Consider the following 14,003-nt stretch of genomic DNA (forward strand, 5'->3'; position numbering starts at 1 on the left):
TGTGGAAGAATATTGAGTGGTATTCAAACTCTGCCTGTATCCAAACTACCTGGAGAGCATGTTAACAGATTGCTGTACCCCTACTAGGCCTGGGGTGCGGCCTGCGAATTTGCAATTCTTTTTTCTTTTTTTTAAAGATTTCTTTATTTTAGAGGGAGAGAGCGCACGCACACAAATGAGCATGAACAGGGGGGAGGGGCAGAGGGAGAGAATATTCAAGCAGACTCCCCACTGAGCGCGAGCCCAGTGTGGGGCTCAGTGCAGGGCTCAATCCCACATCCCATGAAATCACCACCTGAGCTGAAACCAAGAGTTGGATGTCCAACCGACTGAGCCACCCAGGCGCTCCAGGAGTTTGCAATTCTAACCAATCCCCAGATGATACCAAGGCTGGGAGTAGTGGCCACCAGCATGTCACTGTTCAGGACATCTTGTGTTTATTGCTGCCGCCACACTGGACGCTCAGTATATCTCATGAATCTCATTCTTTTTGTATTAAACTCTTATGTGTAAGCAAATGAAATGCAAGCTACAATCTTTCCACTGTCCATCCCCACACATTCTGATGGGGACTTGGCCTCTCAGCTGTGTGCATAAATGTTGTATATGCAGTGAAAAAAGGACTAGAAGCTATATTTTAAAATATGGCTATATGTGGGTGGTGGGATCGTAAATGTTTTTATTTTCCTAGGCCTTTTTTTCCTTAGTTTTTTTTTTTACAATGCGTGACTTTTAGAGTTAGAAAAAGTGTTTTTCAACTACTTGAGCATGTTTGAAACAACTGTGATAATGGGGCATTCATCACTTACCTTAGATCAGGGCTTGGCAGACTTCTGTATTTTAGGCTTTGGGGGCATCGTGGTCTCTGCTGCAGCAGCCCAGCTCTGCACTTGGACTGCGTGGGGGCCACAGACAGCACAGTGAGTGTGGTGGTGCCGTCGTGGTGGCACTTTATTTAGGGACGTTGAAATTGGTATTTCACATGATTTTCTCACATTGTGAAATACTATTTTTCTTTTGATTTTTTTTTCAATCATTTAAACATGTGAAAACCATTCTTAGTTTATGGGCCTACAAAAACAGGCAGTAAGCTGGATTTGGCCCCTGGGCTACAGTTTGCTGACCCTACAAGATGATGATTTTTCTGAACAGTGTGTGTCTAAGAAGTCGTGGCTGACCTTCATGATGGTTTCGGAATGACAGCTCCATCTTATTAACTGGTGCCACAGATTGTTGTTTGCCAGTTGTTTTCACTATTTTCTTTCTTTCAAGAGAAAAATGGTTTTTTTTCTCTCCAAAGTAAACAATGAAAAAGTTCTTTGATGGAGGAAACACTTCAGCCATCTCAGAAGTGCAAGTGACTTTTGCTGGGTTGTTTCACTTTCGGTGGTGGGAGCTGTATGGCCGAGAATATTAAATGATACTGTGAGAAATGGGGAAAAAATGGAAAAAAGGGAAAAAGAGGAGAGCTTCTTCTTTGAGTCCTTTAATTCTGATACCGTTTGGTTCCTGGGTTTTGTTTCTGTAGTAGATGTGTGAGACATTCCGACCTCAGCCGTCCTGGCTCTTGCGGCATGGTGTTGTAGCTTCGTGACCCTGCAGAAATCACAGCAGCTGCCCGTAGCGGGACCTGGCTCAGCCCTGTGACCTGCCTGTGTCTGCAGCTGCCAGCAGGACCCCCGCTCTTCCTCCAGGCTCCCGGGGCCCTGTATTGTGATTTAAGGAAATGAGTAAGGGTTGTGTGTGTTTTTTTTAACTTTAATAATTTAAATGTAAATATAAAACATAGAAATGAAACACTGGAAATTACGTTTTAGGAATTTCTTTTGTTTGATAGTTTTAGGGACATGCTTTCCAAAGCCTGGGGCCCACAGATCCTGCATCCAAGTCTCTAGGTTGTTCAGTGAAGACTCCTGGGCATCATGCTTGGTAAAGCAGGCTTTCTGCATGCAGAACCCAGGAAAATGCATCTTTTACAGTCTCTGCAGTAGATTCTTTTTACACTGAAGTTTGAAAACTGCCGGTCTAGGGGAATAAGAGGGCAAGCTAACAGGGTAAGTTCGTGGTCTTTGCACCAGCATTCCACTGTGGCTGTGTTCTTTCCCACACTCGGAGACAGGACCTTTTAAACATACTCTGAAAAGCATTCTTAACAATGCAGGATGCAGCACAGGTAGGAAAAAAGCCCTAGTTTCCCTCAAAACAGAGTCCTTAAAAAAGAATGTTCTCAGTGAAGTACATACATGCTGGCCTTTGAGGGTTTCTTTCTTTCAGCCAGGTAGGTTTGTTCGTGTTTACTTTCTAGTCCTTTACACCTTCAAGCCCAAGGATGTCAGAGAAGAGGTTAGTGTCTTCTATTCTTTTACTGTATTTCTACAAGAAGCATGTGATAACTTGCTGGTGCAAAGAATAATGGTAAGTAGACTTTTTTTTTTTTTTTTTTTAACTAGGGGGAACACCTAATTTGAAATTATTATGGCTGAACCAAGAGCCTGGAATACAAGCCCGGCGCTTGGATGCCCTCCTTGGCTGTTTCGACCTTTCCTCCTCAAGAGAAGAGCTGCAGGCAGTGGAGAACCCCTTCAAGGCGTTGTGCTGCCTCTTGATCTACCTCTTTGTGCAGGTAACCTCAGCTCCTCGTTCTAGGTGCTGCACTGGCTCCTCACTCCTGCCCTTGCCTTTTGTGAGCTGTGGCGCTGTGGGGTCTGGCCCTGGGCCCGTTCCCGTGCCCTCCTGTCCAGTAGCTGCCCCATAAGCGTGAGTCCCTTGCAGCTGTTGAGCTGAAACAGGGATCCCTGGTGGCACACATATTAGACGCTTGTCTGTGTTGGACGTAGAGGCTTGTAATGCATGTAAGTGTAGTAGAGGCATGGGAAACCATGCAGGTTTATGTCTGCTTTCCGAGCACTTTGAACCATGTAGTGCCTCCCTTGGTGCTGTCACTGTCCAGGAAGTTGCTCCTATCGAGGGTCCAGTGTTGTGGTGAGAAGGCCTGGTGGCTTCTGGCCGGCGCCTTCCAACGTCACTGCTCGAGCAGTTGTTTACTGAGCACTTCCCTTCACTCTCCAGTCTAGGACAAGGCAGTGGGTACCTCCTGGGGTTATTGGGGCATTGCATTATGGAAAACATGAGATGTGTTTACGGAAGTGCCCAATAAAATGTCTGCTGGGGTCATCATCATCATGGTCTGTGTCTTCCCTGCCCCATTAAACCAGGGGTTGGAGGCCTCACGTGAGGAATGCAGTGCTAGGCCCTGATTGGTAACCCTCAACAAGCTAGGCGGTTCTGTTTCATTAGTTTTACACTTAGGTTATGTGTGAAAATGATAAAGACCCATGAGAGTATTTGTCTTTTTAATAGTTGCCCCTGTGCAGGATAATGTTTGGACACCTCAGTGAAAGAAGGCCCAAATCACTCCCTCTTCCAGTCCCTGTTCCTCGCACTTCCTTTTCTTGGCTGTATTATTTTTAGATGATTTTGTCTCACATTTGTCACAACAACAGTAAAAAAAAAGTCCTTTGCAATCATGTCTGTATTTCTTCAGCCCATCTAGACCTCCTGTCCTCTTGACGCCTTTGAGCTGTCTTGCCTTCTGCTCTGGTCTCTGTATGTGGTGGGTCTGGGGACTCCTTTAGCATAAATGTCCAATTTTCATTTGCCTGGAATAGAGAGCTAGGTGACTGTTTCTCAAACCTGAATTCACTTTATGAATTATTGATTGTCTTCAAGAAACTCACTCTTACCATGGAATTACATTTCAAGGGAGCTTTATACTGATTTTTCTTTTCCTTTTCCAAATTGTTCTTTTCTCTTGGCTCTGCCAATCTATAGCTAGTTCTGCGTTTTGCATTTTGTAAAAATGTAGTATGGCTAAATAACTCTTAGAGATTTTATTGCTTTGTTATTGGTTTCACATGCACCGGTGTAAACTTTAGTTTTTGCTTTACCGTTTTTGAATAGAACATTTTGTTATTGGTACCAGACTTCGCAATATAATTGAATAGAGGATGGATTTTTAAGTGTAAAACTGCCTTTCTTTTGATATCATGTACTAAATATGCAAGCATGTATCAGTTAATATTTTCTGTCCATAGTTCATTAGTGTCCAGATGGCCAAGCTAGGGCCATCATGGGGATTGGGAATGGCAGATAGCCATGAGCTGAGGTTTCTCCTCCAGAGAAGGAAGTGTGTTTTCTTCTTAATACTGTCTGTGTGCATACGAACAGTCACGCCTCGGACACACATTTTGAATTACTCTTTCCAGTAAGAGGGTTGTTGAACCTGTTTGTGTTCATCACTTGTGCTGGTGACTGTCAGTTACGAAAATCCGTGTCCAAACCACAGAACAGTAGCTTCGCATTTCCAGTATCTCTATAAACCCGAAGCAAGAGAAGCATCAGGAGGAAAATTTCCACCTTTACCTTCTTTCTGATAACACTAATGATTACCTTTAAATGAACATCTCTCTATTGTGAGTCAGCATGAGGCAGACATACGATGTTGGTTTTACTTAAAGAGCATATTTTAATTGGAGCTTTTTGAAACTGAAAAACAGTGAATTGACACATCAGTGGCATCTCTGAGATTAAGAAGGAACTGTAATATTATTCACAGGGTTAATTATTCTCTTAGGGTTCCATAAGGCTAAAAAGACAAATTTATAAAAATATTATACTTTTCTGTGGTTAAGCTTAAGTTAGATGTTTTGTTGTGTGACGTGGGTACAGAACCTGTAGAGAAACGAAATGCTCTCATAACCTCCCAGTCAACAACAACACTTTTTATTAACCGCTTCTCTGAGAACATTCTCTGGAAGGGAACGTTTACATCATAGGAAGCGTACAGTTTTTATAATCTCTAGTTGAGCAAATGCTTTAAATAGTAGTATCTGTTCTGTGAAATCCTAAAAAAATCTGGTGTTATTAAGACTCTGGCACCCTCTGTGGTGGTTTAGACCTGTTACCTGCTGGAGTGGATTACCTGTGAAAGCAACGGTACATGAGATAGTTCTCTTTTCTCATAAGTTGGTGCTTTAAAATCAGCCTTCTTCAAAAGTTACTGATGGCAAGAAGTCGAATTACATTCCAACAAAGCCAGTCTAAACGGAGGGAGATGGGGTTTATGGAATAAAAAAAACATGTTCTCTGCTCAGTCTTGCTTCTGTAGACTGGAGTCTTTTTTCTTGGATCATCAGTACTACATATCTGTGGACTCTTTTGTTATTCCCTGAAATAGTTACACCTGTAATTTATACAAAGGCAATAAGTACTTCAGAATGGAACAGGGCAGGGTAGTGACAGGGTTGGTGCCTCCCGTGGGGCCGAGATGACGAACGCCAGAAGTACTTGCTTTTCCAGGAGAGGTCAGCGGGTCCTGGCCAGGGAGAGCAGGAGTTCCCAGTGAACTGTCTTTCTGGTTTATGGTGGGGTCATTTTTATCAGGAGTAAACATTAACCACTTTTATCACTGAGGAAGAATCAGAATTCTTACCCATGCATTTGTGGTTGTCATCCTGATTTTTTCTGTTTAAGCCTTTACTTGCCACAGGACATTGTCCTCTATGGAAAGAAGTTCTCGTATTCTTGTGATGGTGGTGGAAACACTGAGCAAGGGAACTGCTGTGCTTTCTCTGGCTGGCAGAATTTGGTGGCTGAGCTGGAAGAGTCACCACCCGGTAACCTGGGGAGGAAGTGTTCCCCTGGAGCAGCCTACTGTCCACAGTGCTCCCAGGCCTTGTCCTCATTCCCATCATTTTCTCGAGACCCAGACTTCCCCCATCTGTCTCTCCAAATCCCCGCCCTCTTAGTTCTTGCTCACATTTTGGTTGGACCCCTTGATTCCACAGAGGATTGGAGGGGCTCATATGTGGGGGTCCTGGTTTCCATTCAGCTGGGATCTAAGTATGCAAGTATCATCAGGGCTGGTGAAAGTGAAAGTTTATCCAAACCGCCTTGATCACCCCGGCTCACGCTACAAACCCCTAAATTGCCAGCTCTGGGAATTGGTGCCCGAAACAGCCGCCTGTGTTGCTCTAGGACTCGGGCTTGGTTGTGGCTCATGGCCCCTCCCAGGCTTTCTAGCGCTCCCCCCCCTTGCTGCAGAGTGACCAGGGTCCTGTCCAGAGTGGCCCTGGGCATCATGGACTGTGGCTCTGGACAAAGAGGCCCCGCTGACCTCCATCTCTGGCTCGTCCACAGCCCCTGCACACGCCTGTGTTTAGTTGTTGAGTCCACGTGCAGAGTGTGGGGTTTCTCCCAGAGCTAATGCTGCTTCTCTCTCTCTTTCTCCCTTTCAGGTGGACACTCTTTGCCTGGAGGATCTGCATGCTTTTATTGCTCAGGCCTTGTGCCTCCAAGGAAAGTCAACGGTGCAGCTTGTAGACCTACAGGTACTGCCTGACTGATTGATTGTCATGGTTCTGGAGACCCCTGCCTATCGAAGGGTCCGTGCTCTTGCCAGCTTTTTCTTCCGTTGTGCTTTTTAAAGTTTTGGTTGGTGTTTCACAGAAAAGATAAGAAGGTGTATTTAATTAAGGTGTTTTTGTGATGTGCTGTGGCTTCATCTCTCACACAGCAGAGCCCGGGGTCCTGCCGGGTTAGTGACGTTCAGACAGAGCTGTGTACAGATGGCGTCCCGCGTTCCTTGAAAGTGGCCCTCTAGACCTCCGTCTCAGCTGGGTCACATGCTCACAGGAGCTGCCTCATTCCAGCGCTGAGAAATGTGTCGGTCTTAATCCTGTCTCAGTATTGTGGTAACCTGAGGAGAATAGTCAGTTTGATCCCTTATAAGCCTTGCTAACTTTAGGAAAATAGGACACCTTTTTGTGGTGTTCGTGATTTTGGCCCATACACATTCTGTCCTGCCTGTTTTGTCCGTGGACCTGGTCTCCCAGACGTCAGTGACTGCCCTTTGGGGCTAGGCCACGTCCCACCCGCCCTGTGTCCTCTCCCAGTGCCTTGCTTGTGGAGTGTTGAGTAATGGAGATCACGCAACCGTGTTGCTTTTATTCCGATGTGGCCACTCACGGGCGTTTATTCCTTTAATTTCACGAACGAGCCATTGGCAGCTGACCTGGCTCCTCTCCTCTGTGGCCACACCCTGTTGGGTGCCATGGTTGTTTCATAGAGGAAAACCTGAGGTCAGGTCTGTTGTTTATGGAAACTGAAGACTTTGCTTTATAAATGCCATTGGATCATGATAATGAGTTTTATCTGTAGATTCTAGTTTGATTGAATTAGTTTTCATTTGTGTTTCTAGTGAAAAAAAAAACTAATAAATTTCATTTATAAACTTTTGATCTAATCTCAGAACTCTTCGTACTACGTTTATTCCATGAACTAATCCTTGTAGCAGCCCAATTGAATACGGTGTAGGCTTTGTGTGTGTGGGCAGTTTCATTACATTATATTCAAGAAAGTTTTTTTTTTTTTTTTTAAGATTTTATTTATTCATTTGACAGAGAGATAGCCAGCAAGAGAGGGAACACAGCAGGGGGAGTGGGAGAGGAAGAAGCAGGCTCCCATCGGAGGAGCCTGATGTGGGGCTCGATCCCAGGACTCCAGGATCACGCCCTGAGCCGAAGGCAGACGCTTAACGACTGAGCCACCCAGGCACCCCAAGAAAGTTGTTTTTAAAAGTGGATTTTTTCCTCCTTTTGGCAAGACACAGTTTTAAAAAGTGAATTTTGGGTTAGTACTAGGTTAATGCTGATTCTTTTTTTATTGAGGTATAATTGACACATTATATAAGTTTTGGGTGCTCAACATAATGATTTGATACGTGTATAGACTGTGAAAGATCACCACACAAGTCTAGTTAGCATCTGTCAGCGCCCCTAGTTACAGAGTTTTTTTTCTTGTGATGAAACTTTTAAGATTTATGCTCTTAGCAACTTTCAGATACGCAGCACGGTCTTATTAACCGTGGTCTCCATGCTGTACGTCACACCCCGTGGCTTATTAATGTTATCACTGGACGTCTGTACCTTCTGACTCCTTCACCCATTTCAGGCACCCCCTGCCTCCGGTGACCACCCGTCCTCTGTATTTAGAAGCGTTTGTTTTGTTTTGTTTTGTTTTTTTAAAGGTTGCACATATAAGTGAAATCATACAGTATTTGTCTTTCTTTCTCTGACTTATTTCACTTGGCATAATGCCCTCAAGGTCCATCCACGTTACCACAGATGGCAAGATTTAGAGCACTCTCTTTTTTTATGGCTGAATAATACTGCATTGTGTATATCCACCACATATTTTTAATGAACTCATCCGTTGATGGACACTGAGGGTGTGTTCATATCTTGTCTGTCGTGAGTAATGCTACCTTGAACGTGGGCTGCACGTACTCACAAGACAGTGATTTTACTTCCTTCAGATATATCCCCAGAAGTCGGGTTGCTGGACTGTAGGGCAGCTCCATTTGTAGTTTTTGAGGAGCCTCCGCACTATTTTCTGCAGTAGGTGCACCAGTCTGCGTTCCCACCTGCAGTGCACGAGGGTTCCCCTTTCTCCACATCCTCGCCAGCACTTACCTTTTGCCTTTTTGATGCTGGCCCTTTTAAGTAAGTGTGGGAAATCAATTGGCCGTCTGTGCATGGGTTTACTTGTGAGCTCACTGCTCTGTTCCATTGACCTGTGTGTCTGTTTTTATGCTCATACCATACTGTTTTGATGACTCTAGCTTTGTAATATGGCTTGAAATCAGGGAGTGTGACAGAGCCCCCAGCTGTGTTCTCTCTCGGGACTGCTCTGGCTGTTCAGAGCCTTTGTGATTCCATACACATTTTAGGGTTGTTTGTTCTATTTCTATGAAAAGTACCATAGGAATTTTTATAGAGATCACATTGGAGCTGTAGATTGTTTTGGATAATACGGACATTTTAACAATATTTGTTCTTCCAGCCCATGAGCATGGGGACTGTCTTTCGTTTGTTTGTGTTGTCTTAACATTCTTTCATCAGGGTTAATAGTTTTCAGAGCACAGGTCTTTCACCTCCCTGGTTAAAGTTATTCCTACCTATCTTATTCTTTTTGATGCAATTGTAAATGGGATTGTTCTCTTAGCTTCTCTGATAGTTCCTTATTAGTGTATAGAAATGCAACAGATTGGGACGCCTGGGTGATGCAGTCAGTTAAGCATCTGCCTTCAGCTCAGGTTATGACTCCAGGGTCCTGAGATCGAGTCCTGCGTCAGGCTCCCTACTCAGTGGGGAGTCTGCTGCTCCCTCTGCCTGCTATTCCCCCTGCTTGTGTTTTGTCTCTCTGACAAATAAAGAAAATCTTAAAAAAAAAATAAATCTTAAAAAAAAAGAAATACAACAGATTTCGTCCTACAACTTTATTGAATTCATTTATTAGTTCTAACCATTTTTTGGTGGAGTCTTAAGGATTTTCTGTGTAGAGTATGATGTCATTTGAAGACAGTGACAGTTTCACGTCTTCCTTTCAGTTTGGATGCCTTTTTTTTCTTTTCCTTGCCTGATTGCTGTGGCTAAGACTTCCAGTACTGTGTTGAATAAAAGCAATGATAGTGGACGTCTTTCTCTTGTTCCTGATCTCAGACGAAAAGCTTTCAGCTTTTCATCATTGAGGATGATGTTAGCTGATTGCATTGAGTATGAACAACTGAGTATGAACAACACAATTTTAAAAAGTGAGTTTTCAGTTATTAGTAGGTTAATAAAATTCTTAATACTAGGTGGTAGCCCCAGCTGCATGGCCTCCCCCACAAACTGCTGTCCTGCTACCACGGGCCTGTCTGTCCCTTGACCCTCACCTGCCTTCCTCTTCCTCCGTCCTAGTAAAACTAAACAGGAGATAGAAAGAGGAAGGGACGTGGAGGTCGTGCTGTCTCCTGCCTTGTTGGATGGTGTGGCAGCAGAACAAGCCATAGTTCAGGGTTCTCTCACTTGCTAGCTGCATGACCTTGAGCAAGTTCTTAGGAACATATAGCAGAACGTAAGTCCTCTCTTTGGTAAATATGAGGGGACTTCTTACATGCCTGTTTCCTGGATGGAGCATGGCACCGTGTGGGATGTCCTCTGTCTGTTGACATTGAGTGCATGATCCCACCCCCACCTTGTCATTGGCAGAGCCAAAGTGGGATCGTCTCTTGACACCCAGCCAGTGGTCTTTGCTATGAGAAAGGTGCCGTTTCTGGGAGGAAGGGGCCTGAGGGAAAGCGTGAGATAAAAGCGGACCCCAGCAGGAGTGTGCCTTGTTCTGTCCTCTCCCTTAGGCCCCACGCTTGCCAGTCTGGCAGATCTGAGCAGAGCGGGTACCTTCCCCGGGGCTGGAGCTTCACCAGCAGAAGTGGGGTCTGCGCCAGCCGTTACTGACAGTGGTTCCCTGGGAGGACTGTGACTGGGCAGCTCATGTTCTCCTCATGCAAAGGGCTGCTCCCAGGGTCCACCAGAGCCCCTGTGGAGAGTGTCCCAAGGAGGCTGGGGGTTTTTACCAGCAGGGGGACTGGAAGCAGATGCGATTTCAGAGACCTCTTGGCTGTCCTGGTTGATGGGGTTGGTTGTGGAGATGCCGTGAGGCAGGATGCTCCCAGGGTCTCACTCCACTCCCTCTGCTGAGGAGCAGCTCACCTGGGACTTAGCTGTGGCTTTGGTTCCAGACCCTTGTCTTCACCATAAGCTGCAGGTGAACCTAGTGTCCCTGCTCACTGGTGCTCGTGGGGAATTTTTTAAATGCCCTGTGAGGTTTGCACCCAGCATTATTTTTCTTGTCCCAACAGCTCAAATACAGCTTTAAAATGGTATACAGATTTACATTTTTATTAAAAATCCAGGCAATTGGATTATCTGTATAAAGATTATTATATAGATGCACGTTCACGTATAGACACGGAAGTCTGCTATCTATGATAAGGAATACAAGAACTCTTAATCTGCAACAGTTCTATATAAAAAAAAAGAATAATGAAGAGAAGCAGGATTACTTGTAATTAAGAAAAATACAAAGACAGCTTGCTTTCATCACGCACAGAGGGCAGTCGCATGGGTAACAGGAGACGCTGGCCCCCTCAGTGCTGAGAACATGTGCAAGGAGCTGAGCCATGTGTAGGGAGTATTACTGTCTTCCTGGCTGGAGCTGTGTCCTCTCTGAAAGCTGGTTGTGTGTTTGCTGTTTTCCTGTTCGTGTGTGTGACTGTCCGCGAGTGTGTTCTAGGGGATGCGGTCTGCCCATTGTACTTTACGTAGCTCATGGGGTCCTTTGATACTTGGCTTGTACAGCCCCTGTGAGAACACTCATGGAGATAGGGGCGTACCCAGGACGAAGGTGGGATGTCTGTACAGTTAGGAGGGAAAGTCCGCTTAACGGTGGACTGGATCACACAGCGAACAGGTAACCTGTGAAGCACCTCTATAAGCAGCTCTGGGTAGGGGGGTTCTTGGGTTCTTACATCTGTTGAATTTAAGACGAGGTTGCAAGGGTAGAGGAATAGTCGTGTGCCATGAGGTGTCCGTGGCGTGTGGCAGGGGGAGCCCTGGGCGCCCGGGATCCCCAGTGCCTGATGTGGGCGTGCGTGTACTTGTGTAGGAATGTAAAGGGAGCAGCCGCTGCCTCACTCACCCAGTGGTATTTTGTCAGATGTGGGCACATGCCCAGAGCATTTTGTAAAGTCCTCTAGAAAATAAGAGGTATTGGGGTTGTCACCCTGCTACTGCTGAGCCAAATAGCGTGCACAGCAAGCAGACCGGCGCCTGCTTGCAGAAGCCTTTGGCTCCCCCCTGCCCCACCCTGCCCCGAGCAGGGCAGTTCCTTTAAATCCCTCTTGGCACTCTTTCTGGGCAGAGCCAAAGGAACCGTCCTAGTCTCTTTGCTCATCAGTTTCTCTGCTGTGCTAGGTCCCCCTCCTGGCTGACTCCAGCCTCCTTCGAGATGGAAGGCTCCCCATGTTTAGAACATTCCTGATTTCTCTTTTCTGTGCCAAGGACTTGGGGAGCATTGTCTGAGCGTTTTCAGAGCCACCTTTTCTGATACTCATCACTGCTCATTGGAAAATGCTTGGTCATCTTTAATGGGGGGATAAAAGGAAAGATATGAGTTAATGGAAGGAAAATTCTATTATGAAATTGGAGCTGTACCTCATCAGAAACTGACGTGTTGTAAGCATCATATTTCATTGCCACGGTGAGGACTTTCCAGGATTTACCGGACGCACAGTTCTTGGGGCGCACGCGCGGTAGTGGTATTGGTGTGCACCGTGAGTCAGACCTTGTACCAGCACCAGCGGCACGGTGCACATGCGGGGAGCACGGTTTGGTCCATGGTGGACCAGGAGTCTCAGATGGGTGAGTCGTGTGCACAGTCCTGGAGTGTGAAGGTCAGTCAGTGTCCATGCCAGCAGCAGCTTCTGGTGGAAATATCCCCCAGAGGCCTCAGGCAAGACCTGACTTTACTGCCATCTTGCTTGTTCTGGGCACTCAGCTGCCTGAGTGGCGCCTTCACTGGGACCGTGGTTCCCACCAGCTGAACATGGCACTCACAATGAGGTTCCGTCGTCATGGCTTCTCCACACCATACTCTTTGTCCCTTTCTTTCAGGGTCTCTGTTGTATGAGTTAGAATAGCCACCCTCAACCTCCAAGACTCTAATAGTCTGTGAGTCTTCATGATCTTCTAGTGCAGCATGTAGCTTTTTAAAGCTTCCGTACTTTCATCATTTAAGTTGTGGAATTGTAGAAATAATCTGGAAGATTTTACTTAAAATGGCTGTGCTGTTCATGACAGGTGCCAGGGCAGCGCCACCCTTCGCCCTGGGGCTTCCTAGCGAGGCCTGTCTTTTCCACCTGGGCCTGGAGCCTGAGCCCTCTGCCCTCCCTGGGGGTTTGCTGTGCTGACGGCCCCTCCCTCTGTCTTTGTCTTCGTCTTCGTCCTCTGTCTTTAACTTGGTCTATGACTGGCTCTGTCCTCTAGTGGATAAAGTCAGATGTCCCTCCACTGAAAAACACCAAAAGCTTCTGCAGTGAACATTTCCAGCCCATCGCTTGCCCGTCTCGTTCTTCAGAGGATGCTCGCTGCAGGTTTGCTTGGTCTGCTCCGCCCTCTCGCCTTTGGCCCTCAGTAGAGTCGCGCCTACGTGGCATGAGGTCACTGAAGCAAAGGTTAGGAAATACTCAGCTGCCAGCCCCACTGGGCACAAGGTCTTGTGCTGCCTTCTCTCCCCTTTTGAGCCTGTGGCACACCATTTATTTGTCTTTGTTATGAAACGATACCTTTCCCATTCTAGACTTCTTCCAGATATACTCACTGTGCCTCACTCTGGCATGCCAGCGATGTAGCTGGGGAGTGGAGCCCAGGGCAGGCTGTTATGGTGGGGACCTCGGTGGGAAAGCTGCGTGTCCTGTGTGGGGTTTTCGTGATCTTCTTCCTCTCCTAGATGAAGGCCTCGTTGGAGGAAGAGATGGTGCTTTTTCCCATTGCTTTCCAGTGCCCAGCACCCTGCTGATATGACTGGAGCCTGCTTGATTCAGCAGAGTGGTTGTGCAGGTGTGGCCCCTGTGGAGAAGCCCGCTTCGCAAAGCCCCCTCTGCCTCTGACACATCTCTCATGGAGCTCCCAGCAGAGCTGAAGAGGCAGCTGTGGTGTGTGGTCTGCCCTGGGCCGTCCCCTTCAGGTAACTGATGACTTGTAACTTAACCGCTATGGCTCATAGTCTCTGGTGGGCAAGCCAGAGTCATGGAAGCCGCAGCTCCTGTGCACACGTGGGCATGGGTGATTGTGGAATGGTTTGGGATTTATGTGATTAGCTCCTGGCTTGAAAAGCAAAGCTAGGACCCTACAACTTACGGCATCAAAGCACGGAAGTAGAAGGCAGAGCAGAAGTGGCAGAGAAGGAGGACGCAGGAGAGAGGGCTCTGGGCCCGTCCTGTTTTCTGCCTTGCCTGCTGGGAAGGCAAACACCATACCATCTCCTATCTCCCGCAGCTCCTACTTGCTGCCTTGTTCATGTGGAGTTGAATGCCTATATTTGTTTTTGTGAAGCTCTTCACA

At 46.5% G+C, this 14,003-nt stretch overlaps 1 protein-coding gene across 8 annotated transcripts in view; it reads left to right on the plus strand.

The window, feature by feature from the left end:
- The window catches only part of FAM120B (family with sequence similarity 120 member B), a 105,147-nt gene that overhangs the window by 34,662 nt on the left and 56,482 nt on the right, over positions 1-14,003 (plus strand). For 7 of the 8 annotated variants that reach the window (XM_045770615.2, XM_045770620.2, XM_045770614.2 and 4 more), the window contains 2 exons: positions 2,451-2,623; positions 6,297-6,389. In XM_045770615.2, coding sequence (XP_045626571.1) covers positions 2,451-2,623; positions 6,297-6,389 — 266 coding nt within the window. Of the gene's footprint in view, positions 1-2,450; positions 2,624-6,296; positions 6,390-13,389; positions 13,627-14,003 lie in introns of all 8 variants that reach the window. The other variant, XR_006775073.2, reaches the window with a different exon arrangement.

This window comes from Ursus americanus, chromosome 11 (assembly GCF_024610735.1).
Source record: "Ursus americanus isolate L20-20 chromosome 11, mUrsAme1.1.p, whole genome shotgun sequence".
In the NCBI taxonomy this organism is placed as follows: Eukaryota; Metazoa; Chordata; class Mammalia; order Carnivora; family Ursidae; genus Ursus; species Ursus americanus.